General features: G+C 56.4%; 9 protein-coding genes across 9 annotated transcripts; 6 read left to right on the plus strand and 3 right to left on the minus strand.

The window, feature by feature from the left end:
* Nucleotides 1-288: 288 nt before the first annotated feature.
* PHYSODRAFT_310637 (hypothetical protein) lies at nt 289-936 on the minus strand (the record flags this gene model as incomplete). The annotated part of the gene is made up of 1 exon (XM_009520055.1): nt 289-936. One exon carries the CDS (start codon nt 934-936, stop codon nt 289-291), a length of 648 nt encoding a protein of 215 aa, XP_009518350.1.
* Nucleotides 937-1,999: 1,063 nt separating this feature from the next.
* On the plus strand, nt 2,000-3,367 carry PHYSODRAFT_349622 (hypothetical protein). Its single transcript, XM_009520056.1, has one exon. It carries the CDS (start codon nt 2,038-2,040, stop codon nt 3,208-3,210), a length of 1,173 nt encoding a protein of 390 aa, XP_009518351.1. The 5' UTR covers nt 2,000-2,037; the 3' UTR covers nt 3,211-3,367.
* A 221-nt stretch (nt 3,368-3,588) lies between these two features.
* PHYSODRAFT_405601 (hypothetical protein) lies at nt 3,589-3,738 on the minus strand (the record flags this gene model as incomplete). The annotated part of the gene is made up of 1 exon (XM_009520057.1): nt 3,589-3,738. A coding segment is annotated over one exon (150 nt), but the record flags the coding sequence as incomplete, so codon positions are not given.
* Nucleotides 3,739-5,613: 1,875 nt separating this feature from the next.
* Nucleotides 5,614-6,030, plus strand: PHYSODRAFT_463474 (hypothetical protein; the record flags this gene model as incomplete). The annotated part of the gene is made up of 1 exon (XM_009520058.1): nt 5,614-6,030. A coding segment is annotated over one exon (417 nt), but the record flags the coding sequence as incomplete, so codon positions are not given.
* Nucleotides 6,031-10,215: 4,185 nt separating this feature from the next.
* PHYSODRAFT_540605 (hypothetical protein) lies at nt 10,216-11,946 on the plus strand. Its single transcript, XM_009520059.1, has 2 exons — nt 10,216-11,541; nt 11,613-11,946. The coding sequence occupies exons 1-2, from the start codon at nt 10,294-10,296 to the stop codon at nt 11,739-11,741; spliced, it is 1,377 nt and encodes a 458-aa protein (XP_009518354.1). The 5' UTR covers nt 10,216-10,293; the 3' UTR covers nt 11,742-11,946.
* A 153-nt stretch (nt 11,947-12,099) lies between these two features.
* PHYSODRAFT_479839 (hypothetical protein) lies at nt 12,100-15,125 on the plus strand (the record flags this gene model as incomplete). Its single annotated transcript, XM_009520060.1, has 6 exons — nt 12,100-12,301; nt 12,396-13,012; nt 13,098-13,242; nt 13,318-13,370; nt 13,413-14,423; nt 14,502-15,125. 6 exons carry the CDS (start codon nt 12,100-12,102, stop codon nt 15,123-15,125), a joined length of 2,652 nt encoding a protein of 883 aa, XP_009518355.1.
* A 683-nt stretch (nt 15,126-15,808) lies between these two features.
* Nucleotides 15,809-16,954, plus strand: PHYSODRAFT_482960 (hypothetical protein; the record flags this gene model as incomplete). Its single annotated transcript, XM_009520061.1, has 1 exon — nt 15,809-16,954. The coding sequence occupies one exon, from the start codon at nt 15,809-15,811 to the stop codon at nt 16,952-16,954; it is 1,146 nt and encodes a 381-aa protein (XP_009518356.1).
* A 1,526-nt stretch (nt 16,955-18,480) lies between these two features.
* Nucleotides 18,481-18,870, plus strand: PHYSODRAFT_251221 (hypothetical protein; the record flags this gene model as incomplete). Its single annotated transcript, XM_009520062.1, has 1 exon — nt 18,481-18,870. One exon carries the CDS (start codon nt 18,481-18,483, stop codon nt 18,868-18,870), a length of 390 nt encoding a protein of 129 aa, XP_009518357.1.
* Nucleotides 18,871-20,554: 1,684 nt separating this feature from the next.
* PHYSODRAFT_344379 (hypothetical protein) lies at nt 20,555-27,979 on the minus strand (the record flags this gene model as incomplete). The annotated part of the gene is made up of 4 exons (XM_009520063.1): nt 20,555-20,582; nt 20,621-21,538; nt 21,623-21,787; nt 26,895-27,979. The coding sequence occupies 4 exons, from the start codon at nt 27,977-27,979 to the stop codon at nt 20,555-20,557; spliced, it is 2,196 nt and encodes a 731-aa protein (XP_009518358.1).
* Between the last annotated feature and the right edge of the window lie 18 nt (nt 27,980-27,997).

Here is a 27,997-nt window from a genome sequence, read left to right on the forward strand (position 1 = left end):
TTTGACGTCCACAAGAATTCGCGACAACTTCAATACCTCTGCTAAGTATCCACTGCATCACATCAATTTGTTTCGATGCAAAATAAATTTCTGTTTAGGTACAGAAAAAGTCGTGCAATATCAAAACAAGGTATATTTAATTCCTAATTCCAGGTGCACACACTTCAAGCAGGGTCAACCTCTTCAAGCTTGGTCCGTGCTGTAGGCTGGCGCATTTTTAGTGCGACCCCAGCCCATTATTGATAAATTCTAGCAGCGTGTTGCACCTGCGGTGGGCAAGCAAGGCCGTTATGCTTCCTTGGAAAGCTTCTCGTCATGGTGCTCTGACGGGGCGCCGGGCAGTTTGCTCGTGGATGCCGAGGCTGACGGGACCTTCAGGGCCTCTTTCGGCGCTTCCGCGTGGCCATCTTCCTTAGGGGCGTGTGCCTCCTCCTTGTGTGCTTCCTCCTTGTGAGCGTGAGTCTCCTCCTTCTTGTGGTCATGGTGATCGTCCTTGTGGTGGTGATCGCCATGGTGCTCTCCTTCCTTGTGGTGGTGTTCTCCGTCCTTGTGAGCGTGATCGTGGTGGTGATCGCCCTCCTTGTGGGCATGGCCATCCTCCTTGTGATGGTGATCACCCTCCTTGTGAGCGTGGCCATTCTCCCCGTTCTCCCCGTGAGCGTGGTGGCCGTTCTCCTCGTGAGCATGGCCGTTCTCCTTGTGGCCCTCGTGGGCGGCGGCCGTCGGCAGCTCCTTAACGCTCTTACGGTGGGCGTCCGCAGCAGGAGCAGCATCGGTGGCTGGAGCTGCAGCAGCAGGAGGGGTACCGTTAGCCCAAATGGACTTCAACTTGGCAAACTTGTCGGCGTCCTCGGCAGCAGACTCCATGACGGCCTTCGACTGCAGGAACTTCGCCTCGTCGTACGGCGTGGTCTCGATCGATCCAGCGGCGCCCATAGCTGCTGCGCGGACTTGAGAGGCGGAGTTTAGTGCGTGAGAAGACTGGTAAAACGTCGAATGGAAAGCCAGCAGCTTGGGTCTCACTCACCCCAGTTCAATTCGCCATCACGTAAAACCGCCGCAGTCTTGCATGGCTATTGAAAGCAGCAGCTTCCAGCTGAAATAGGCGCCGAGGCCGTAATGGCGCCCGGCCTTTGCGTCTTGTCCGTCTCAGACTGCCGGTGTCAGCCCAAGAGACAAACCTCAGCCTAAGATTAGAGGAGCGTGCGCTAAACTTGCCCTGCTGGGCGAGTCACTGGGAGAAATGCTGCCAGTCGTTCCTAGTGGTCCGTCATTTTTGGACTCTCTTGCAGGGGTTTCACTTGCAGTGCTGGGCAGGAGCTGGCCCGCTTTACCAGCATCCTGTCTTGCCCAGCGCCATCACCGTCGCACTTCGCGTCGCGGGTGCCATCGCCCCCCTCTTCGGCGAGACTAGAAGGATGGAAGGTCTCTTTCTGCTCAAACTTCTCCAGTGCACCATCTCGCACCATGCATTGTTGTTGTGAAGGCTCTGAAGTTGAGCCTAAGAGCTATCGGAAGGGGGCTGTTTCTTTCGTATGCTTCATCCTCTGCATTTTCAGCACGCTGTTACTGATCCTCGTGGCTTTCAAAAACTATCAGAGCTGCTGTAGTTTATGATGAAGTACTAGTTGAGCAATCGGAAAACCAGCAGAACCTACTACTGTAGATGTACCTCGAGGGTCTTGAGTCGAGACCATGGTGCCCGTACGGCCTTGCATCCATCAACGACCATCGTGCCCGGCAGATGAAGCGCAGCTCTCCCTTTTGGGCCAAAAAGCTGCCAAACGTTTTGTGTGTGGTGGAGGAGAAGATACTTATGTTTTTTTTTAAATGGCGGCGAATTATACGAAAGCCACATTATGTTTGCGCATCACTCTACGTTTCGTATAATTCTCCACCACATAGAAAAAATACAACATATCATTGCGCCACCTACCCTCTCCACTAAGTTTCTCTTCACCACCAGACACGAGCAGTGTGCCATTCCTGCATTGGACGTCTCGAGCGCAAGAAGACCTTCTCCGCCTGCCTCAAGCCATGATCGCCCGCGGCGCCAAGACCCTGAGCCGCGTGGCGTCCCCGCGCGCCGCCGCCTTCTCCACGGGCGCCGACATCAAGCTGGCCAACCTGCAGGTCGAGCGCACGACCACCCCAAAGGCCAAGCTGCCCAAGGAGCAGCTCAAGTTCGGCAAAACTTTCACGGACCACATGCTCGAGGTGGACTGGGAGCTGGGCAAGGGCTGGGGCAACCCGGCGATCCACCCGTACGGCCCCATCGCCATGGACCCGGCCAGCGCCGTGCTGCACTACGCGCTCGAGTGCTTCGAAGGCATGAAGGCGTACGTGGACGCCGAGGGCCACATCCGCCTCTTCCGCCCGGACATGAACATGAAGCGCCTCAACAACTCGATGAAGCGCCTGCTGCTCCCGGAGTTCGACGGCGATGAGCTCACCAAGTGCCTCGCGGAGCTCATCCGCATCGACCGCGACTGGGTGCCTAAGGGCGAGGGCTACTCGCTGTACATCCGCCCCACGGGCATCTCCACGCAGGCCTCCATCGGCGTCGGCGCCAGCGAGAAGGCCAAGCTCTTCATCATCCTGTCCCCCGTTGGCCCGTACTACCCGGAGGGCTTCAACCCCGTGAAGCTGTGCGCGAACGACCGCTACATCCGCGCGTGGCCCGGCGGCACCGGCGGCTACAAGGTCGGCGCCAACTACGCGCCCGGCATCCTGCCCCAGTACGACGCCCACGAGCAGGGCTACTCTCAGAACCTGTGGATCTTCGGCGAGGACCACGAGATCACCGAGGTGGGCACCATGAACCTCTTCATTCACTGGATCAACGAGCAGGGCGAGAAGGAGCTCATCACGCCGCCGCTCACGCGCGGAGACATCCTGCCCGGCATCACGCGCGACTCGATCCTGCACCTCACGCGCGAGTGGAACGAGTTCAAGGTCACGGAGGGCAACATCAACATGAAGCAGCTGCAGAAGGCCAGCAAGGAGGGCCGCATCATCGAGGTCTTCGGCTCGGGCACCGCCGCCGTCGTCTCGCCCGTGTCCACCATCAACTACATGGACGAGGACCTGGCCATCCCGCTCGACGGCACGGACGGCAAGTCCGGCAAGCTGGCCGAGCGCATCTGGAAGGAGCTGTCCGACATCCAGTACGGCCGCCGCGAGCACCCGTGGTCCATCGTTGTCGACTAAGCCTAGAAGCGTCCCAAGGTATCCGTCCTCGCTCGACCGCTCGATGATAACTGCACCCGTTCTGTGCAATGGTTTATAGGAATTGTCGAGAACGTGCGAATGTGAACCGGTACGCATTGTGCGAGTAAGTAAATGAATGCGATTCTTCTGCATAGATAAGTATGACGCTCGTTGCTTGCTTGTAGTCTGCTAATGCTCGCAAGAAGGGGGAAATTGTGGCTACTGTTGTGTGTGTGCGTGTTGCTGCTACGTCGTCCGGCGTCTTCGCGTGGATCGTTTACTGCTGTGGGTACTACTGGACTTCTCAGTTTCACTGGAGTTGGTCGTCCCATCTTGTTGCTCCTGGCCCTGCTCGTCCTCTTCAACTCCAAGCTCACGCTGGCGCTGTCGTCGGCGTTTCTGGTCGAACACTCGCTGGTTGCGGACCGAGAGCAGGCGGTGGTGCTCGCAGTAGCTGTGCATCGACCCGTTCTTCTTGAGAGTCCGTGGTTGCGAGCACTTGCCTCGACGATAGCGACACCGGAACTCCAGCGGGAGCTCTTCGTCCAGCGCCTCAGCTTCCGTGTCCAGACTGGCGAAGGCCGTCATGATCTCATTCGAGTCGGCAGCAGCGTCGCCGTCGATCTCCTCGGCCTTGATGATCATGATTTCATCCAAGTCAGCGGCAGCGGCGCTGTTGACCTCCTCGGTCTTGATGATAGCCAGCTCTGCGTGGGGGAGTGGCAGCAGCCCTCCCAGTGTCATCGAGGCGTCGACGGGAGGCGGCTCCGACTCATCGTGACTGCCCGCTGCGGCTGCAAACAGGGAGCTGAAGCTTGGCAGCGGGCGAACATCTTCACGGACGCAGAGCTTCTTGAGGTGGAACTGCATGGCGTCGGCGCTGCTCCTTGCCTCGACGAATAAGAAAGTGAACCATGCAGACGAACACTCGGTGTTTGTATGTCCGGCTGCAACTTGGGGCGTCTGTGATATCGAGAAAGCCGGCGCCGCACTCAGCTCCAGCGTTCAAGCCTTCCTACCACTGATTGCCGCGCGCCGGAGCATTGGACTTCGTCCTAGGACTCAAGGGGAAGTGGAAACGACGACGACTAGCAAGACTTGCTCTTGAATGAGACGCGGCATCTCGTTGCCGTATCCAAGGATCGGATACGTATCTACGGTAGCACTGCAAAGCGATGGAGGCCACGCTCATGACCTGCTCGCGGTCTAGTACTTCAGGCAGCATTGCAGCTGGGGCTGGCCATGAAGCAGTCGGTGACACTATTTCCAGTGATCGACATGCAAAGCTGTTGCAGGTTGCGGGGAAAGGAAGGGAGGAGAGGGGGCTTACTCCGTCCTTCAATTTGGTTGCCGCCTGCAATTTCGACTCGAAATCATGCTGCAGTGTTGCAGTGCAGGTTCTAGTCTGCCTGCAACGCAGGACAAGTATCGGCCCATCCCGTCGCTCCTGGCCATCATTGCGACCACGATACAAGTGAAAGTGACTCGGAGCACCGGCGGCGATGATATTCGGTCGGGCATTGCCCCGGGCAGAGCTCGGCCAGTCGTGAGCTGGGCTCGCCCCCAAAGCCAAAGCCGCTCACAGCAGTGCATTCGCTCGGTTCCTAGAACTTCAACTTGGCCCGGTCCACCTGGTCATATCTTTTCGGCGAAGAGCCGCCCAAGGTCCATCGCGGCCCGAGCGCCGCCGAGATTGCACGTCACCCGATCGTGCGGTGATCGCTGGCCGGCCAAGGGATCAGGCGGCGAGTCAACGTGCCGCTTCAACGTTGGTGCAATCTTGACCCGCGTCCGTCCATTGTGCGCCGGGCGGCCACTCGCGCAGATCCGCCGCCCCTTGACCCGCGAGGATCCGCAGTATGCGGCTGCGGCGGCCCAGGCGGAGGCGCGGTCTAAGGACCCTCTCCAAGGCGCCTCAGCCGTCGATGCCTCGGCCCACCTCATGATTGTATGCCGCGCGATCTTGGAGGTCCCGGGCCACGGGATCTTTTCGAAGCGGTGGCTGCCAGCCCAAGCATGAGGCTCATGAGCTTGGGCGACTCAAGGACTTGGCGCTTCGCTCCAATCACTTCCCAATTCTCGTTGTCGAGGAAACATCGCCCAGAGAGCACCGCAAGGCCCAGCGCACTAGTCACTGAGTGAGCTGTCTGTCTGTCTGTCCCCCACTGGGCTCTTGCCATCATGAAGTCCCCGACCAACTACGGGAGTGAGAACGAGGAGACGCGCTTCATCCGGCGCGTCGCGGCGCCCGACCGCCCGAGCAACAAGCGGCGCCAGAAGAAGCGCTTGGCCGTGGCCGGCGCCACCATCGGCCTGCTGGCCGCGTCGGCCGGCGTGGGCTACGCCACGATGCGCGCGTCGAACGCCTCGAGCGACGTCAAGACGGCCAAGCTGGCGGCCAACATGGCCAACGAGGCCTTCGTGTCCAAGCTGGGCGACGCCTTCCACCCCAAGTTCGACGAGATCGACACGGACGGGAACGGCGAGCTGTCCAAGGACGAGATCCTGGCCGACCTGAACGGCAAGGAGACGGCGGACGTCAAGCGCGTCATGAAGTCCGACCTGCCCGACGACATCAAGAGCAACCTCGTGGCGCTGCTGGAGGGCAAGCTCCAGAGCGACAGCGACTGCGCCAAGCAGGCGCTGGACTCGCGCCCGACGGCCGTGCGCCGCGAGGACCACGAGATCTTCTACTACATGCTGGACGTCTTCTGCCCGCGGGTCACCATTGCCGTCACGCCTCCCGACCAGGAGGACGAGAGCGAGGAGAAAGCGCCCGCTGACAGCCAGCAGACGGTCGAGATCCCGACGCCCGACGGAGGCACCGCCCAAGTGCTGATCGTCGGCGAGCCGGAGGACGGGAAGCAGACCATCGCGATCCTGGACGACCAGGGCGGCTACACGACGACGGAGGTCAAGTCCATCGAGACGCCGACTGGCGAGCAGAAGATCTTGATCCCGAACGCGGACGGCGACATCACCCCCGTGGTGGTGCCGGAGCTGCCAGCGGACGTCACGTCCGAGTTGAGCGAGGACACGCAGGTCGTGGACGTGGTCACGCCCAGCGGCGAGACCCAGCAGGTGATCGTCGAGGGCGAGCCGGAGCACGGCGAGCAGACCGTGCAGGTCCAGGACAGCACCGGCGAGTACGTCGAGACGAAAGCCGAGGTGGTGGAGACCCCCTCGGGCGAGGAGCAGCTCATTTTTTCGACCCCCGACGGCGACATCATTCAAGTGCCGCTGCCGGAGCCGGTGCCGGAATTCGACAGCGGCCCGAACCCGTACGCCGACCAGGAGCCTGAGCCGCCCGTCGTGCAGACGGTCGACGTGGTCACCGACAATGGCGAGCACGAGCAAGTCATCGTCGTGGGCGAAGTCGAGGACGGCAAGCAGACCATCGAGGTCGCCGACGACCAGGGTGGCTACACGGAGAAGGAGGTGGCGGCCGTCGAGACCGACCAGGGCGAGTCCATCGTCGTTCCCGACGGAAACGGAGGCACCACGGTCGTGAACGTGCCCGATGTGCCGGACGTGATCGCCGACCTGGCCACGGACGACACCCAGGTGGTGAACGTCGTGAACCCCGACAACGGCGCGCAGCAGCAGGTTGTCATCGAGGGCGAGCCGGAGCACGGTGAGGTGACTGTGGACATCGTGGACGCGTCGGGCGAAGTGACCACTGAGGAGGTGAAGGTCATTGAGACCGACAGCGGCCTGAAGCTCGAGGTGCCGACGGACGACGGCATCGTGCCCGTCGTGGTGCCGGACGTGCCGGCGGAGATCCACGAGGAGATCGTCGAAGAGGAGAACCTGGTACCGCCTGTGTTGCAGACGGTTGACATCGTCACCGCCAGCGGCGAGGAGAAGCAGGTGATCATTGAGGGTGAGCCCGACCACGGTGTGCAGACCATCGAGATCCCGAACGAGCACGGCGACTACGTCGAGACGCAGGTCAAGGCCGTTGAGACCGACAACGGCGTCAAGCTGGCGATCCCGGATGCCAAGGGCGAGACTACGGTTGTGACTGTGCCCGATGTTCCGGCTGAGGTTGTGCAGCAGGCTTCGACTAGCACTCTGGTGCTGAACGTCGAGACCCCAAGCGGCGAGCAGCAGCAGATCATCATCGATGGCAAGCCCCAGAACGGCATGCAGACCGTTCAGATCGTTGACGAGCACGGCGAGGTGACCACTGAGCAGGTGAAGGCCACTGAGACGTCCGAGGGCGAGAAGATCGTGGTCCTGACCGATGGCGGCTACATCGCCGTGACGATTCCTGATGTTCCCAAGGAGGCCAAAAAGGAGATCGCTCAGCAGCAGGCTGAAGCCGCTGGTATGGAGACCCCATCCCAGGAGGAGACTCCGGTTGTGCAGACGGTCGATGTGGTCGCCGACAACGGCGAACAGCAGCAGGTGATCCTGGTCGGCGGCATTGAGGACGGTACCCAGACGATCGAGGTCCTGAACGACTTCGGCGGCTACACGGAGACCGAGGTGAAGGCCATTGAGACGCCGGAGGGCGAGAAGCTGGTGGTCCCGGACGCTGAGGGCGACATGACGGTGGTGACTGTGCCGGAAGTGCCGGCCGAGATTGCCGAGATCGCGACGGAGGACACGCAGGTGGTGAACGTTGTGACCCCGAGCGGCGAGCAGCAGCAGGTGGTGATCGAGGGCGAGCCCGAGCACGGCGAGGTGACCATCGAGCTGGTCGACGAGCACGGTGAGGTGACGACCGAGGAGGTGAAGGCCGTTGAGACCGACGAGGGCATCAAGCTTGTGGTGCCGACCGATGACGGCTACGTGCCGGTTGTGGTACCGAAGATCCCGGAGGAGATCCAGCAGGAGATCGTTGAGGAGCAGCCGACGATGTCGGGCGGAAACCCATTCGCTGAGGAGGAGACTCCGGTTGTGCAGACGGTCGATGTGGTCGCCGACAACGGCGAACAGCAGCAGGTGATCCTGGTCGGCGGCATTGAGGACGGTACCCAGACGATCGAGGTCCTGAACGACTTCGGCGGCTACACGGAGACTGAGGTGAAGGCCATTGAGACGCCGGAGGGCGAGAAGCTGGTGGTCCCGGACGCTGAGGGCGACATGACGGTGGTGACTGTGCCGGAAGTGCCGGCCGAGATTGCCGAGATCGCGACGGAGGACACGCAGGTGGTGAACGTTGTGACCCCGAGCGGCGAGCAGCAGCAGGTGGTGATCGAGGGCGAGCCCGAGCACGGCGAGGTGACCATCGAGCTGGTCGACGAGCACGGTGAGGTGACGACCGAGGAGGTGAAGGCCGTTGAGACCGACGAGGGCATCAAGCTTGTGGTGCCGACCGATGACGGCTACGTGCCGGTTGTGGTGCCGGAGATCCCGGAGGAGATCCAGCAGGAGATCATTGAGGAGGCCCCGGAGGAGCCGATTCTCTCGGGATACTTCCCCGAGCTGTCCGGCGAGAACCCGTTCACTGAGGAGGAGACTCCGGTTGTGCAGACCGTCGATGTGGTCGCCGACAACGGCGAGCAGCAGCAGGTGATCCTGGTCGGCGGCATTGAGGACGGTACCCAGACGATCGAGGTCCTGAACGACTTCGGCGGCTACACGGAGACTGAGGTGAAGGCCATTGAGACGCCGGAGGGCGAGAAGCTGGTGGTCCCGGACGCTGAGGGCGACATGACGGTGGTGACTGTGCCGGAAGTGCCGGCCGAGATTGCCGAGATCGCGACGGAGGACACGCAGGTGGTGAACGTTGTGACCCCGAGCGGCGAGCAGCAGCAGGTGGTGATCGAGGGCGAGCCCGAGCACGGCGAGGTGACCATCGAGCTGGTCGACGAGCACGGTGAGGTGACGACCGAGGAGGTGAAGGCCGTTGAGACCGACGAGGGCATCAAGCTTGTGGTGCCGACCGATGACGGCTACGTGCCGGTTGTGGTACCGAAGATCCCGGAGGAGATCCAGCAGGAGATCGTTGAGGAGCAGCCGACGATGTCGGGCGGAAACCCGTTCGCTGAGGAGGAGACTCCGGTTGTGCAGACCGTCGATGTGGTCGCCGACAACGGCGAGCAGCAGCAGGTGATCCTGGTCGGCGGCATTGAGGACGGTACCCAGACGATCGAGGTCCTGAACGACTTCGGCGGCTACACGGAGACTGAGGTGAAGGCCATTGAGACGCCGGAGGGCGAGAAGCTGGTGGTCCCGGACGCTGAGGGCGACATGACGGTGGTGACTGTGCCGGAAGTGCCGGCCGAGATTGCCGAGATCGCGACGGAGGACACGCAGGTGGTGAACGTTGTGACCCCGAGCGGCGAGCAGCAGCAGGTGGTGATCGAGGGCGAGCCCGAGCACGGCGAGGTGACCATCGAGCTGGTCGACGAGCACGGTGAGGTGACGACCGAGGAGGTGAAGGCCGTTGAGACCGACGAGGGCATCAAGCTTGTGGTGCCGACCGATGACGGCTACGTGCCGGTTGTGGTGCCGGAGATCCCGGAGGAGATCCAGCAGGAGATCATTGAGGAGGCCCCGGAGGAGCCGATTCTCTCGGGATACTTCCCCGAGCTGTCCGGCGAGAACCCGTTCACTGAGGAGGAGACTCCGGTTGTGCAGACCGTCGATGTGGTCGCCGACAACGGCGAGCAGCAGCAGGTGATCCTGGTCGGCGGCATTGAGGACGGTACCCAGACGATCGAGGTCCTGAACGACTTCGGCGGCTACACGGAGACTGAGGTGAAGGCCATTGAGACGCCGGAGGGCGAGAAGCTGGTGGTCCCGGACGCTGAGGGCGACATGACGGTGGTGACTGTGCCGGAAGTGCCGGCCGAGATTGCCGAGATCGCGACGGAGGACACGCAGGTGGTGAACGTTGTGACCCCGAGCGGCGAGCAGCAGCAGGTGGTGATCGAGGGCGAGCCCGAGCACGGCGAGGTGACCATCGAGCTGGTCGACGAGCACGGTGAGGTGACGACCGAGGAGGTGAAGGCCGTTGAGACCGACGAGGGCATCAAGCTTGTGGTGCCGACCGATGACGGCTACGTGCCGGTTGTGGTACCGAAGATCCCGGAGGAGATCCAGCAGGAGATCGTTGAGGAGCAGCCGACGATGTCGGGCGGAAACCCGTTCGCTGAGGAGGAGACTCCGGTTGTGCAGACCGTCGATGTGGTCGCCGACAACGGCGAGCAGCAGCAGGTGATCCTGGTCGGCGGCATTGAGGACGGTACCCAGACGATCGAGGTCCTGAACGACTTCGGCGGCTACACGGAGACTGAGGTGAAGGCCATTGAGACGCCGGAGGGCGAGAAGCTGGTGGTCCCGGACGCTGAGGGCGACATGACGGTGGTGACTGTGCCGGAAGTGCCGGCCGAGATTGCCGAGATCGCGACGGAGGACACGCAGGTGGTGAACGTTGTGACCCCGAGCGGCGAGCAGCAGCAGGTGGTGATCGAGGGCGAGCCCGAGCACGGCGAGGTGACCATCGAGCTGGTCGACGAGCACGGTGAGGTGACGACCGAGGAGGTGAAGGCCGTTGAGACCGACGAGGGCATCAAGCTTGTGGTGCCGACCGATGACGGCTACGTGCCGGTTGTGGTACCGAAGATCCCGGAGGAGATCCAGCAGGAGATCGTTGAGGAGCAGCCGACGATGTCGGGCGGAAACCCGTTCGCTGAGGAGGAGACTCCGGTTGTGCAGACCGTCGATGTGGTCGCCGACAACGGCGAACAGCAGCAGGTGATCCTGGTCGGCGGCATTGAGGACGGTACCCAGACGATCGAGGTCCTGAACGACTTCGGCGGCTACACGGAGACTGAGGTGAAGGCCATTGAGACGCCGGAGGGCGAGAAGCTGGTGGTCCCGGACGCTGAGGGCGACATGACGGTGGTGACTGTGCCGGAAGTGCCGGCCGAGATTGCCGAGATCGCGACGGAGGACACGCAGGTGGTGAACGTTGTGACCCCGAGCGGCGAGCAGCAGCAGGTGGTGATCGAGGGCGAGCCCGAGCACGGCGAGGTGACCATCGAGCTGGTCGACGAGCACGGTGAGGTGACGACCGAGGAGGTGAAGGCCGTTGAGACCGACGAGGGCATCAAGCTTGTGGTGCCGACCGATGACGGCTACGTGCCTGTTGTGGTGCCGAAGATCCCGGAGGAGATTCAGCAGCAGATCATGGAGGAAGCCTCGGAGGAGTCTAAGTTCATGACCAAGGACGAGTTCCGTGAGTGGATCGCTCGGCGCTATGAGGACCAGCTTTCGGAGTTGAAGAAGCAGGAGCAGCGACTCAAGCAAGAAGAGGCTGCCACGACTGGCCGTGTGAAGCAACTCAAGGATTGCATTGAGCAGGCGGCGAACAAGGTATGTCGAAAGTTTGTCGGCTCCGTGGCCTTGATCAGAGACTAACTCTTGCGCTTGTTGTTTGTTTGCAGTTCGGCTACTACGGCGTGTACGAGCAGGCGCCGCACTACCAGAACGCTGTGGAATGGGTCGAGAACGACTGCTGGGCCAACCAGTGGGAGCCCGAGAGCCCGGCCGAGCACCCGATGCTGCGCCGCTAAGAGACAGCAAGCTCGGTTGGTGGGATGAGGCCGACGACCTGGTGAAGCGACTGACAATGACGACGACTGGGTAGGGTGGCGCTTGTGTATGATTGCATCTCCGTTCTGTGCGCTTGTAGTTAGTGACCTGCACGTGCATGTAGCAAAAGAGTAGCGTTGCGCATATAACACCCGTCCATAATGCATATAGTCTTGTTATCCATTTCCCTCTTCTTCGCTGTGCTTGAGCATTGTGAGAGTCAGAGTGTTTGTCAAACTTCAACTATCCTTTCTCTCTTCTGATTGGTGCACTTCTTCTTTGTCGTGTGGTCCACACCAATGATCTGATTCCGCACTCACGAGCTCATTTGGCTTCACTATGGGCGACGCGTTCTTGCGGGCGCTGGGCGCCGACCTGCAGCAGACGCAGCGCGCGCTGCCCCCGCTCTGCCTGTTCTGCGTGCCCCAGCCGCGCTCGCTGCTGGCCGACCAAGACCTCACACAGGACGTGCTGTACTCGCACTTCCTCACGCCCGCGGACGGCGACGACCCGCGGCTCGGCGAGTACAACACGCTCAACGGTATGTGTTATATTTTCCTTACCATAAATCATTTTTATTATACTATTATAGATTTTCTTATTTATCGGAGTGATGGTCACTTCAACTTGATTAGGTAAACAAGTTGCCGTGCTGGGCTCGCACATCCACACGGGCCGAGGCTTCAGCGACCGCCGACAAGTGCGCATTCTGCTGTCCGAGAAGAGGGAGATCCAGCACCAGGAGGTGACGGTGCTGCACATCAGCCGCCCGCTGGAGGGCGGCATCGAGGTGCCCGAAGACCCCAGCGAGATCGACGTGGCCACCTTCAGGAAGTACACGGCCATCCTCCGCTCCTTCCCGGAGAACGAGCTGGTGTTCTACCAGCTGGACGAGACCATCAGCCAGGTGCACAAGATCTGCGTGCAGGAGCAGGTGTACGAACGGTACAAGCAGACGCTGCCGGCCAATCTGAGAGAGGAGTGGGAGGCGGCAGTGGAGGAGCTCATCCAAGCCGGCAGCTTCGACGATGTTGAAGAGGACTACAGGCTGCAGAGGAGACATGGCGGAGGAGTGAGCCACTTGCTGCAGATCCAGCAGGTGGTGGAGTGCTATTTGATGGAGAGTCTGCACGACTTGATCTTCCCGAGAGTCGTGGCAAGTTGTCAGGAGCAGGACCGGAAGCTGCAGCAGGTCATGTACCGCATGAGACACTATACGCCGGAAGATTTTGGACTGCGGAAGGAGTTTCAGGTGAGAGGTGGTGTTGGGGGAGGGTGGAGGGATGTGAGGTGGCTAATGATATTGTGCTGCTGGGTTTTCATTGTTGTTTTGAAAGTGTTTTGCTTCCGAGGCACGAGATACGCTTCTCACTGTTGTTGAAAAGAAGACACCCCTGGATATGTTGTTGATTTTCAAGGCGTGCATCGACCGAGTAAGCGACGCGATCACAAGGAATGTCAAGCTTCGCCGGTTAGATTTTGGTACAATGCGTGGGCTATTCGATGATGTCTATGGTCTTGCACTCTGAATTACTGACATTTTAGTTGCCGTTGCAGAGGTTTACCAGTTGACAACCGACGACATTTTGGATCAACTTTTATTTGTGCTGGTGCAAGCATACAATGGCGTACTACGAAGGTCTGCCGTGAAGGATGCCAGATTAACGCCTTCATTTCCTCTCGCTGCCGTGATAAAGTACATCTCCGACTATCACTTTATCAACTCCAACACGACAGCGCTGGGCTTCACAATCGCAAATTTCCAGGTGGCGATCGAATATTTCCTGATGCGGGGAGATCACGAAGACGACTGCAAGGACTGTGCAGATCTCGCTTTACAAGGCGGGACCGCTGGGATTCGGTGTTCGCAGATTATAGAAGAGTCGAAGTGCGTGCAAGCTGTTCACAGAATTCGGCGCGATCTTATGAAAGCAGTAGAAAATGTGGAGCTTGCGCGACGAGATACTGGAACCGAAACTCGCCAGGAAAGCCCCCACCCCAGCGTCGCTGATCCGAGTTACTGTGGTGGCGATGTGCCATCGATGAAGCAACTATCCATAATCGGAGAATGGTCTTCATCTGATAACGAAAGTGGCCGCAGTAAAGATACTCATACTGAAGCGGGATCTTCTAGCTCCCTTGCTGTTCAACCGGTTGAGTTTGTCGTCGAGGGAAAACGAACTTTGGTGAGCGACACCAGCGTTGTTCAAGTGAGTGGTGGGCAGAGGTTCTTTGCTGCGGTAACCGAAGATGGCAACTTGTTCACGTGGGGAGATTGCAGTGGTGGTCGCTTGGGATATGATATTGCCGATGGAGATTCGCGTCGAGTTAGCTGTCCACAGCGTGTACTTGCGCTACAGCATCAAACAATTGTTCAGGTCGCATGCGGAGCTTTCCACACGCTGGTCACGGATCTCAATGGGCACGTGTATGCGTGGGGAAGCAACTCAAGAGGTCAACTTGGATTCTTGTCACCTGGATCCTCGTGTACAACAGTTGAAGCGCCATCCGTTGTGGCGGATCTGAGAGGAACATATATGAGCTCCGTTGCTTGCGGCGAGTACCATTCTCTCGCTTTGTCATCAGACGGCCGCGTATTCTCGTGGGGCTGCAACAAGTATGGCAAACTAGGCCGTCGCACCGAAGGCTTGCTGGATATGGTGGTAAGCTCGCGTACCGGTATAGATATTGTCGACGTGCCTGGGATTCCATTCTGACTCTTTTGTGTATGGCAACTGTAGCAACCAAGACAGCTTGACGGAGATTGGACCGCTTGGTCAATGGATATGAAATCCAGGATAGGCAGTGGAGACAGAAGCGTTATCCGTCGAGTTGCAGCTGGAAAGGATCACTCGCTAGCTATCACTAGTGACGGAGCGGGTTTCACTTGGGGACGTGGTGACTCTGGCCAACTGGGCCACGGCTGCTACATGGACGTCAGTGAGCCGAAGCAGGTGATGGCAATCTCGGCGGCAATTACCGGCACATGCGGGTTGGTCGACATTGCGGGAGGGAATGATTTATCGCTTTTCCTGCTGCAGAATGGGACTGCGTACATCTGTGGACGTGATCCTACATTGGATGCTGACAACCTGCACCTGTCGCCCGTACTGCTGACACTCCCATCGAATCTCGAACGTGAGTTCTTTGGACAGATCGTCTCTGTTTCCTGCGGTGAAGCGCACTATGGTCTCTTGACGAAGGCTGGCGTGTTGCTACTCTCTTACCCAAGCTTCTCACAGCCCTCAGCCGATGCTGGATCGACGACAACTGAAATACAAGAGAGGCGTGTTGAATGGGTGAAGGAGGCTACCGCTGTGCGTCGGATGGTCTGTGGCGCCTCGCACACGCTCGCCGTTACCTAAAATCAAATGGAACAGGTAAAGAGTGAACCATTTGAGTTAATTATCGTCTGGTGGGTGGAGTTTTGATCGGGGTTCAAGAGCCTAGTAGAAGACCATACTTTATACCACCACATTTATCCTCGTCTTGGGTAGCCAGGGGATCTGTCCGCGCTCCGCTGCTAAGACACAGCTTCGACGTATCATACTGGTACATGTAAGCACCAACTGAGCTTGGCTCGTTGCCGCCTACTGATATCAACTTCAAGTCTGCTATGTACTGTGTGTACATGTAAAGTCACCATCGTGGTGAACACCATCCAAGACAGCTGGAAAGTATCGTGCGCTCGAACTTCGAAGTTCGAGACTCGGAGCACAACTTGCCGAGATCCGATTGTACATGTACAGTACAACTTGCCGGAGCGCAATGCTTGCAGATGCATTTTACTTGTAAGGGCAACAGCCGTTGCAACGGTCTACCCTGCCGGCTTATACAGTGTTTGACACGCTGCTGTAACAGCGTCCGCCGTCGCTGTTTGTGTGTCCAGTCGTCTTTTTGGTGAACACCACCTGACTAGCCCAAGATTTGCTGGAATTGGCGCTGCCGATTCGGCACAGAAGCGTACGTGTCTTCGATTCCTTGAAGGAATTTCCTTCAGTTCATTTCTCGATTTGAGTGGCAGCGTTTGCCACGACGGCGCGTCGGAATGAGCAACAAACGGTTTACCGTTAATCCGTTTGCTGACTTGACGCTGACGGCGGAAGACCGCGCCAAGCTCGTGGATATCAGCGAAGCACTCGTCCAAGCCAAGCTCGAAGAATATGAGGAGTACCTGAACAACGAGAAGCGCGTTGACCTGGACCGCTGGAAGAAGTTCGCGAATTCAGGCGCAACGACGTCGTACCTCGAGCGGAAGAAGTCGAACCCGGAGTCCAAGTTACCTGAGCTGCTTATGGTTGGTCCGCTTCCGGGAACTTTGGATGAGAACATGTTTGGCTTGGTGAACCCAACTCTCGAGTCGATGCGGATCAAGGCGTCGTATCTCAACGATTTTAGTGCTGGAGCGGTGCTGGACACGATCGTGTGGCCTACGGAGGATGAGCCTTTTCGGTCTGTGGTGGTGAAGTGGATGGAGATCGACATTCCTGGGGCCTCTATCGGAATCGTGCGCAACCGTGACTACGTTTTTCTCGAGAGCTCTGGCATTTTGAGCATGAAGAACGGCGAGCGAGTGGGCTACCACCTTTTCCACTCCGTCAATTTCCCGCAGACGCACAAGCTTCCGAGCCGGATCCGCGGCAACATGTCACTCTGCGCTATCTTCCACCAAGAGGGGCCTGACAAGACGGACTGCCGAGGCACGGGCATCATGGATCCGGGAGGTGAGTTGATCCGTATTCTGGGCGTGATGGGGATGGTGCAAGCAACGTTGGCAAGTGTGAAGTACTCGTACTGCGGTCAGATGAAGAAGTTGGCGTGGTTGCTGGAGCAGAGACACGCTGAGCTAAGGGAGCAGGGTGGGCCCGTTGTGAAGCCCGAGTGCGTGACGTGCTCGAAACAGATCAAGAGCTCAAAGTTGAAGAGCTCGAAAAGCACGTGCAAGGTGTGCTTCAGCGCAGTGTGCAGCTCCTGCAGGGTCTCCAAGAGGTTGAGTTTTATTACGCCGGATCTGGAGCTTTCTCAACGAAAAGTGACGTTCTGTGTGAAGTGCCTGCTCGAAGCAGCCAAGATGGACACGCTGGAAGCTGCTCGCCAGCAATTTGTCTACAACACCCAGCCACGTAACTACAGCTCTTCCGGGTCAAGTGCTTATTCTGACAGCACGGTCAGTTCTATTTGGCCACCAAGCTAGACAAACAGCGTCACTATGTTCGATTACAGTGAAATGAACTAAAAAACATTCACTACCGCCAACGTTTGCATTACCAAAAAGTCCGAAGACTACAGGTAAAACGTCTTTGCAGCTTCCCGACTGCTCGGGTACGAGTCGAACGTTGCTAGTAAAAGGAACGCGTCCGATTCAGGATTTTGTGGGTCTGCGTTTTGGTCAACTTGCATGATAGTGCGTCAAGTACGAGCGTTGAGAGCTAAATTTTAGAATTGGACTCGAGCCCTTGAAGCGTTGGGTTCCAGCGTAAGATAATCTTCAAGTTGTGTTCGCTGTTGGAAAAAAAGTTTCCCCTAAAGTTGCGTACACTTTGAGTAAGCATTTGCTGCTCATTGACCACGCTAGACGAAAACGCTGGACTAGCGGCTGGAACGTAGATAGCCTCCACCGGATTGCTTAGTTTATCCACCGAGAATTAATCGAAGCGATGTTATCCCTTTTGTGCAAACTCGTTACTGTACTGCACAGCACGCGCTGGGAAGGCAAGCGGCTCTTCTCCCACGAAGACTGTAAGACTGAAGTCGCAGCTGATTAGCATAGTAGCCGCTCCACTTGTGCTGGTGTTTGTTCGTCAGCCACCACCGACGGCCTCACTGCGCAAATACTTTTAGGAAAGAGGACTACATGTATTATTCAGTACATTCATCGCTGTGCTTGCTTGATGAGGTGCCGCTGTTCCATCCAGCAGCACAGTCCAGAATGAGCAATCTATCCAGTTCCATTTTCGGTAGGACTTCGCGAAAAGAAACGTTCTTGGGAAGCCCATTGTCGTCGGGCTTACCCTTGTGTGGAGTTCTCCAAGCGGGTTGGAACACGTACATCATTCATTCATTCATGCGTCCGATTCTTCTACATAGTTTGCGGTATGATAGCTGACCTGGTTGAAGACGGCACGACATTTCCACCTACCTGTGTAGCAAAGTTATGTAGAAGTGAGCTCGACGTGTTTGACTGCTGGTGGAAAACAAATAAGGGCGTAGATCTGAGGGTGTTCCGCTTTACCCGATGCGATTAGTTTTTTGACAGCAATCTTTTACTCGAAATGGAGTTTAACCGTTTCTACAGTACTCAAGGCTTTTGTATAGTTTTGTATAGTCTAGTTTAGAAAAATCTTTGCGCCCACAAAGTAGAATACCAACGATTACACTTTTTGCCGCCTGCTTTCTACTCGACTAAATGTGTTTGTGTACAATGTATTTTGGTAGATACGTTGAAGTACTGGTCATGCTCTAGCCCAAGATACCGTACCGACACGAAGCCACCAGACATGGTGGCGGTATGACGTCAAAGCGGATTGAGAGTTGGTTTTGACTGGTACATGTCCGCTGCACTCTGTCAGCACGTCCTCAAGTCGGAAAGTCGGAATATCTGACTTTCCGACGCCACTCCGACTCGGAGTGCGGCGTCGTTTCCAGGTCGTCTTGTTGGAAGTCAGACGTGGACTTTGTTGACTCGAACAGACATTGTCCAATTTGTCGGGCGTCGACCGAATGAGTACCAAACGATTCACCGCAAACCCCTTCGACGAGTTGACGCTGACGACCGAAGACTGCGCCAAGCTTATCGAAGTCGCCGACTCCATCATGCTCGCCAAGGTCGAAGAGTACGAGGAGTATCTCAACGACGACAAGCGCGTGGACGCCCGACGCTGGAAGAAATTCACGAATTCAGGCGCCACGACGTGCTACCTCCAACGGAAGAAGGCGAACCCCAAGTCGAACATGGTGGAGGCCCTCATGGTCGGCCCGCTGCCCGGTACTCTGGACGAGAACATGTTCGGGTTAATTAGCCCGACACTCGAATCCATACGGATCAAGGCGTCCTACCTGACCAGGACGACTTTGGACAGCACACCTTGCAGCAGACGATCGAGGCGCTGACGTCGGGCGCGACTTCATTCCGCCCGCCGGCGGCCGAGCTCGCTGTTCACCAGATCGCGCATGTCGGACCAAGACCACAAGGTAAGGAGAGTATTGGAGAGTTACGCCGCTACTGGCAGCTGCCCATTCTAGACCGCGTTTCGGCCATCCAGCACCACGAAACACTGCGCAATCGTTACCGGGTAACGAAGGTGACTGCAAAAATGATATTCGCGGTGAACTTTGGCACGAGGCCTCTCGACCACTTCTTGCCGCCTCCTGCGCAGAGCGGGGGCAGGCGTTCGGTGACGCATGACTCCGCCACTTGAGGCGCTGGTGACACGGTACCTGTGGCTCACATCATTTCGATTTCGGATTTGCGCAGAGTGCTCTCTCGCATTCATGAAGCCGCTGTGGAATGGTTCCCTCGACCCGTGGCTGAGGTGTTCTCCATCGTCCACGCCGATGCGGCCAAGGATACATTGGACAATGCCCCGCGGGATTTGGTCTATGCCACGATCAATTTGTACACACTTGTGTTCACGCGGCTGTTTCAATCCGTCCAGGATGACCACCATGCATCCATCCGTACTGGCGGACGAGGCTCGAGCCACACTCTCGCATTCGTCGCCCGATAACATTCGACTCGTCCGCCAAGTCATCGACACAGCCTTGGTGGATACCTGGGCGCGGCAGATTGAATACGGGTCTTCAGCGTCTCGCCGTATCGAAGCCCGCTCACGCGTGGGTGGTCCACAGCGAGGGACGCAGCAGCACCAGAGCCGAACGACAGTGCCTTCTGACATCTTGGCCTAGGTGCCCAAGAAGGGCTCGACATCGATTTGCCTTCGTTTCCAGACCCAGAAAGACTGTGATTTCCCGAACTATAAAAACGTTCACGAGCTCACGCTCCTCCTGCGTGTCTTCGTAGTCAGCATGTCCCTCTGGGCGGGGATCCGCTCGGCTCCGGCGGGTTCCAGAGTACTGGTGCAAGTCGTAATCTCCGTCAGCGCGGTCCTGAAAGTCCGCGCCCCCGCGATCCGAGTGCCCACTGTGCTGCCCAGTGGGAGGCCCTGATTGCCAATCCTCATGCTGACTCCAAGGCCGAGATGGCTCGGGCGGCGAACTGTGGCCTTGCCCGTCCCGACCGTCGGCGTGGGGGGAATACACATACCGACGAGGGGGCGGAGTCGAGTTCCGTTGAAGCCGGATGCTGGTGTGGCGAGACCGCGCTCGGCCCGGACTGCGGGAGCGACTCCGGTCGCGGTGGCGACTGCGGCTCCGCCGGTCGCGACCATCGCGTGCATGGCCACGTCGCGGGCTCGGGCTTCGACTGCGTCGATCGCGGTGGATATGCGGACGTTCCTGTGCTCGCCGAGACCGCCGATCAACCGCCGGTTCTCTTCTCACCGCCGCCGGAGGCGAGGAAACAGGTTGAATTGGATGCGAAGGGGGCGCCGGCCCCGTCGAAGCAGGACGATCAAGTTGTTGTTGAATCCATTTTTAGGTTGGCTCCACGAGCTTTTGAGTAGACGGTGCCATAGCTAACACTACCGTCATTGTCTGTGCGTTGGTCGAAGCAGCATCTGATGTGCCCAGCGAAGGAGGTTGCATGTCCGCTGCTGGGCGGGCCCCAGGAGCTGGTGCCGTGGGTGACGAACTGGAAGTGGTCGGAGCAGTGACGGCGGATACCGCAGTGCCTTCATCACGGTCCTGAGCCCGTGAGATATCCGCTGCATCGTCGCCGGCCAATAGAGTTCCAGGAAGCCACTGAGCCGGAACAGGGGGCGCCAACTGCAGCGGCGATCTCATGCCAACAATCACCGGCGATTCACGAGGCAGGGGACGTCCACGCGAAAGACCCACCGCCAGCACATCTGCAGGGGCATCAGAGTCGCTATCTTCATCCCCGTCGAGGCGGCGGGCATTGGAACCCGAAGGCCCGATGTATTTGCGAACATAATCCAGCGGACACACTGTTAAAATGCGCCCAAACTCCGAAATGACAGGAATGGAGGCCGAGCTGAAGTCAAAGGTGGTGTCGGAGCCAGCGGGAACCAGGACCTCTTGAAGTTGTCGTTGTAGTTCATCATTGTTCACAGATCCAATCTCCAGCTCTCTCCAACGCGAGTGAAAACGAGGCGTGTGCCGGTTTGGACTGGAGGTCGCCGGCACACCATGACACCAGCCCACAACAAATTCATCACGAGAGATCTGGTTCTCCCATGCCACGTTGCATGGGATGAGGACATGAGCGGCTGGAGCTGTAGCTGGTTGCCGTACTGCGACGACACACGCGAAGCTCGCTGTGAGGCGGAGGCGCGCGCCAGACTGGGTGGTGAAAGTCAAACGGGAACAAGGTCGGTACGCCACCACCTGACCAACGAGGTACACTTCCAAGGGAGTTTCAACGAAAGTGGTGCCGCCGCGGGCACCACGGTCATCAACTGCAGCGAGAAAGCAGATTTTGAAGCGAACAAACCGAAATAGCATTAATAACGGGCGGTCGCGCCACTCGTCCTTCAAGTCCTCGAAGGGTCGGGTTAGGCGGCCGAATGGGATCACTGCACGGTCATCGGGATCTTGGTCGTCGCCGCGGCGCTCGCGCGCAGCGTCGTGGTCGAATCTGTAGTAGATGAGGTTGCATAGCCACCCGGGGCGGCGCACAGAGTCGTCCTCGACGAAGGGACTGCGATGGCCCGGACTCAATTGCCTCGGCTCGATCAACTCAGCGTAGATGGGCCCGTCTCAGTCGCGCGCTGCCAGCTCGTACGGGCACTCCAAGCGGACGACGTGCCCGCGTAACTCGTCAGCCAGCGAGACAGTCGTGGGCGGGTTCGGCTGCCGCGCCATGGTCCAAAGTGTGAGCCGGGCTCGTCGGTAGATCTTGAACGAGCTCTGTGCTCGGCTTTTGTGCTTCTCGAGGGGAAGACCGCAACTGCCGCGGCGCCGGAAAACGCCGGTTCACCTGCCCTAACCGGTTAAGTGAACCGTCCACTTCCCATACACGACGCACAATGGACCATTGTCCCTCAATAAAAAAGTGTGTTACTCTACACAACAAATGACTTCCTGCGGCTTCTAGGCTAAGTTAGTGTATACCGGCGCCCTTAGCAAGGAGCACTAATCGCTAAGATCTCAGCGAATCGGTACTTGTATCCGTGGATGCGCACTTGAGGCTCCCGGGCTCTCGCGTAAAGCGTTAAGCGGCATTGGCAAAGCTTATATTCACTGCCGCATCCCGCCCCCTAACCATACAGCTTGAAGCGCCAGTGGTTGCATCTGATTGTTCTCTAGGTCGCTTAGTTCTGGCGCTGAAAGCAATATTAGTACGGCACCTTCCTTCGCTAGAATTCGCGCACCCGTTTGTTAAGGAATCGCCGCACGTAGACGTAGTGGTTGACTCGGCGACGATCCATCGAGCTGTCGAGCCATGGCGGGGGTGACGGTCACCGCGACCTGTGCGGCATGGGAGAAGAAAAGCGTGTGTTTGATGTGGTGCAAATGCGTGCTGAGGCCGCGCCGCTCAAAGCCCCTGCGTAGTACGCAGTGGCACTGCGGCAGTGCGTACGAAAGTATGGAGGGACCTGCGGAGACATGCGCCTCAAAATGACTTTAAGTTTGTAAACTGGAGATAGGGAAGGATCCCTCGCCGACGATTCCATCCATTACGGAGAGGTACTATGGCAATTAAAGGTCCATGACCATTAACTTTTTCGAAACCCTTCTGCGGCCACATGAAGAAATTGGCCTGGCTGATTGAGCTGAAACATGCTGAATTGAGGGAGAACGGACCTCCGAAGACCAGGTCCGAGTGCGAGACGTGCTCCAAGCCGACCAAAGCTTCGAGATTCGGCAAGTCAACCAGTATGTGCAAGTTGTGCTTTGGAGCTATGTGTGGGTCCTGCAAGGTGACGAGGAAACTAAGCTACATTGGACCGGATTCAGAGCTCTCTCAGCGGAAAGTGAGCTTTTGTGTCAAGTGTTTGCTCGAGGCAACCAAAATGGACACGCAGGAAGCTGCGCGCCACGAATTAGTGTATAAGGAAGCCATCCAGCTAGGAAGCTACGCGTTTTCCGCGTGGAGCTCAGACTCGGAGATTTCCATCGGATCATTCGCCTACTAGTTTGTTATCCACGGACCTAGTTAGGATGAATGGGGTGCTTTCGACCAGGTATGAGCAGCTAATGTGCATGTGAATACTACATATGGAGTCTTTGCGTTTTGTCCTTCCTTCTTAAACACGGGATCATTATGGACTGTAGATGGTCATTGGTCGTGACTTCGGCTTGCATGAGAGTTCAACAGCCGTAGCGTACCAGCGTGTGGCGAGGAGCTGCAGTCGATGGGCATAATAATTTTTGGCAAATAATGTGAACTTATTGCGTCTCGATATCCTCTTTCTCGCGCTAACCTTTCGCGCAATTGTAGGTAGAAGACAGTGAATGGGGGCCAAACTGGCTAAGATCTTTCCTGAACTATCCATTTTTACTTGATTAATATTTGAATAGTGCATTCTGTCGTCTCTTTCTCGCTGTCAGGGTCCCGTAGACACACTTGTACATTAGAACTTTGAGCCATCTACCTGAGCATTGAATTACAACGCTTTTTGATCTTGCCTTCTAGGCAAGCCACGCCGTAGCAAAATCTCTTGACATCCTGTGATCACAACGACGCCGTACTAGACTTCTTAAAACTGATGAAGCTGCTAAGTGCACCGGTGGATACGCTGTAAGGAACGAAAAAAAACGTACTAGAGGCAAAGCTTTGGTCTGGGAGGACAGTGTAGACTTCATTTGTGTGCAAACGTGGAGTAGGCAAGAATAATGTAACATGAAAATTGGTGGCAAGTTTTCCAACCCTGGTGTAGCGCCTTTTAAAAAATGGCGAAGTTGCCGTGCAAAAGACACGAAAGAAGTTAAAGGCGCATTCCAGCTATACAAATGTACACAAGAAGGATTCATGGGGTTTAGTCAATTTAGAGCGGGGCCAAAACGAAGCCGAGCGTTGATAAAGGCACTGAGTGAGAAGCACATAACCGGGCCATCGAGGTACATGGGTACAGAACCTGCAGGCACTCGTCTGTTTCTAGGTACCAAATGGCACTGAGTCAGGTAATATTGGTACCGAGGTTGGAAAAGAGGGGTATTCTATTCAAATAGATTTCATAAATTTCACCAAATGTAGAGATTTTGTTGTGTGGCTCTGAATGCTTCAAGAGCTCTATGTTACACGAATGTTGCAGGAAATAGGAAGTGGTGGCAACGGTCGTTCGAATGTAAAAAGCACTTAGCGAATCTCGTATTGACCAAGAAAACAGTATGGTCACCTTGTCGCCTGCTAGTACGGGAGTTGTTGAGGACTAGGTCGCGCCAATCGGGTGTAGAGTTGCGCTAGCAACATCGACGTAGCTACTAAACCACGTTATAAACCTGAGAATACTGTGCTACTCTACAAACTGCACGATACACTAATGGAGAGAGCCTAGACTTGCAGCATTGCCATGACAACGCAAAACCCGCGTATTGTCAACTTCTATATAACGACGCACCGAAGCGCTCAGTTACGATCTTCGCTCAGTTGACCAGGCATCCGACTGCCTCACACACTGTCAAATCGACCCTGAAAAGGCAAGTACGCATACCATTCTTAAAGTGCCTGTAGATACATCAATCGAGTATGCATAGTACCTATAGGTACCTGTACGGTATCTACAGACACACACACTATGTACCCTGTCGGCATCTACAGGTACACAGACTATCAGGAACGTACACGTGTGCATTATACGATACGAGCGTCACCCTGAACAGCTTGAATTAGACTCTGCGCCCACGTATACATCTCGAGGAAGCACCACCGCGTCAACCCTTGATGTTCTTGGTATCCCTGGTCTCAAAGCTTCACCACGTCCGTGCAGCCTAGCGCAATCTATCCCGCCGCAGGTCCTGGGCGGCCCTTGCGCTTGCGCGGCGCTCTTCAAGCATTTTTGAAATCATGTTGTGGACATCTCGGAGCGCCACGTCTAAAGGATAGGCAGTAATACATTTAAGAACCCCCCTCCCTTCATCGTAGCTATAGCGATAGCACTAACGCACCTGTCATCTCACGCAAACGCCGCATGGTCTGGCAGTTCCAGCTTCGTGTACGTTAACCTTCGAGCAGACGCCCAGGCGCTGAGCAGCGCCTGAGCGCGTCTCCTAGTCATCGCCCAGTCTCAGACACTCGCCCCAGACGCTCAGTCTACGTGCAGCCTTTGCGTAGTCTCCCAGCCCTCGCTTAGTCTGAGACACCGACTGCCGTTCTGCGCAGCTCTGGTCCGCTCTCTCTCTCTCTCAAAGCCGCCTGTACCATTCCGTGTATTAACCTGCTAGCGATAGACATACACATGAGAGAGCAGGACGGGGAGGAGCAGGAGGAGGAAGAGGGGGGGGGGACTCGCTCACTATATGTACACGAATAGCTGCCCAACCAGTCACTTGAGCTCCAAACGCGCCAAACTCCAAATGAGAGCCAGTAGAGCCAGTGGAGTTTTGGAGGATGGGAGAAAAGTGGGGAGAGGGGGTGTCAAGATTTCGATTTTTAAAATATTGAAAATCGTCGGTAATAAATTTGCGTAATTTACCAGACTCGTACTGTGTCACTCCTTTTAAATACGATCCCACTCAGTGCATTTAGTCAGTCTCAACGAAGCCACAGCCATTGGCGCGAACAGACACAGGAAAGAGAGCAATCCGTCAGTTGTTATTTCATTGATTTTGAGTTATTTTTAACTTACAAGAGAAAATACTGCTATCCTAGTTATGATTTTTCAAATAAATTTCATAAATTCAATAACTGCTCACTACAGTGTGTGGTACACACTACGGATACAGTCAACATTCTGGGAACAACCAGCCACGAAATGTACAAGCTTTGTGATGTTACGGTAGCCATAATCTGTGGACTATGGACTCAGGCGACATTTGCCAATTTTAATTGGCAAATACATGTATTGTGCCTTTCGGTCATTTTCCCGAGTCCTACGTAGGACTTTGGAGGTCAGTTAATCTGAGGTTGGTGGTCTCTAAATCTGAGATGCAAATCTCGGACGAGTCCGATGAGTGGTCTCCTGGAGTCTCTCCGTTCAATGGACTCCGGTTGGAGTCCAAGTCAAGCAATCTTTGTTTGGGGAAGCAAGCAATGCCGGAACCCGCGAAGGCGAATGGCGACGACTGGAGTGTTTAACGTATCGACTGCATCGTGTTTTCATAGGTTTATTCTGCGTTTGACATACACCGTATTAGAGTCAGCTCGTAGGAAAGTCCTGCCACAAGACTTGGTAGGAGCCCTTCGTAAGACCTCAAACCCCGAATGCCGTGAAAATGGGCGACATTCGGGCTTTCGGCTGTTTGTAGGACCTGCGCAAGTGCTTCCATCGGACTAGCAATTCTTGGTCCTAATGGGACCTGCTAATCTGCTCCGATAACCTAGCCCCATCTTAGTAGGTAGCTGTTTTACACGTCCGATTTGCCAAAACAACTGAAAAGCACAATACTTTAAAAAGTTGGGGGGAAGCTCCCACTGAAATAAAATTGGTTAGGCTGTTCAGCCAGCTAAAACTGTCCTCCCAGTATAATATGCTGTGTACTTCGTTCAAAGCATCGATAAAAAAACTACACCTTTTCAACTTCAAAACTGCAAATTGTAAGTTCAAAACAGCAAAAGGTAAGATCAAAACAACAATACTCTATAAATGTATATTACAAACTGTATGATATCTATCATCGTATACGATTATAGAGTACAATTTGTCTATTGGCTAGCTGGGCTGCGTGCCAACCAATGAGCTGTGTATAAAAGTACGAAGCTAGCCTGGTCTCTGCTCGTGCAGTTTTGAACTTACCTTTTGCAGAATTGAACTTGGAATTTGCGGTTTTGAAGTTGAAAAGGTGTACTTCGAAGCATTTCGTGGACGCAAGGCTATATTAATTAAAGCAACTAGCGGTACGATCTACTCGAGACGATCGACTCTGAGCTTGAGCTCATCATGGAAAATGCGTACGTTCGTGATTGGATGTTCTCCTTGTCGACTAGTTCCTGGCGCGCAGCTTCCAGCGTATCCAACTTGGTTGCGTCAATCAAGCACTTGACACAGAAGCTCACTTTCCTCTGAGAGAGCTCCAAGTCGGGTGCAATAAAGGTCAGCTTCTTGGAGACTTTGCACGAACCGCACAACGACCCAAAACACAACTTGCATGTGCTGCGAGACTTGCCGAACCTCGACGTCTTGGTCACCTTCGAGCACGTCACACACTCGTGTCCAGTCTCGGGGACCCCGTTCTCCCTATACTCGGCGTGTTTCTGCTCTAGCAACCACGCCAATTTCTTCATCTGACCGCAGTACGAGTATTTCAGCCCCGCCATCGTCGCATGAACCATCCCCATCACCGCCACAACTCGAATAATATCCCCTCCCGGCTCCATGATGCCCGTACCGCGACAGTCCGTCTTATCGGGCCCCTCTTGGTGGAAAATACAGCAAAGAGACATATTGCCGCGAATTCTGCTCGGTAGTTTGTGAGTTTGGGGAAAGTTGACAGAGTGGAGAACGTGATACCCCACGCGACCACCGCTCGCTGTATGCATGATGCCTGTGCTCTCAAGGTAGACGTAGTCGCGGTTGCGTACGATTCCGATAGAGGCTCCGGGGATATCGATCTCCATCCACTTAACCACTACGGATCGAAAAGGCTCGTCCTCCGTCGGCTCCGCTAGAGTAGCGAGAACGGCTGCTGCACTGAAGTCGTTTAAGTAGGACGACTTGATCCGCATGGCCTCGAGAGTTGGGCTTATGAGTCCGAACATGTTCTCGTCCAGAGTACCGGGTAACGGGCCGACCATGAGCGTCTCCGGCATCTTGGACGTCGGGTTCACCTTCTTCCGCTCGAGGTACGACGTTGTAGCGCCTGAATTCGTGAACTTCTTCCAGCGTTTGAGGTCCACTTGCTTGTCGTTGTTGAGATACTCTTCATACTCGTCGACCTTGGCGAGAGCGATGGAGTCAGCGAGTTCGAGCAGTTTGGCGCGGTCTTCAGCTGTCAGCGTCAACTCCCCGAAGGGGTTGACGGTGAAGCGCTTATTGCTCATTCCGACACGGAGAGGACA

This window comes from Phytophthora sojae (genome assembly GCF_000149755.1).
Source record: "Phytophthora sojae unplaced genomic scaffold PHYSOscaffold_2, whole genome shotgun sequence".
In the NCBI taxonomy this organism is placed as follows: Eukaryota; Oomycota; class Peronosporomycetes; order Peronosporales; family Peronosporaceae; genus Phytophthora; species Phytophthora sojae.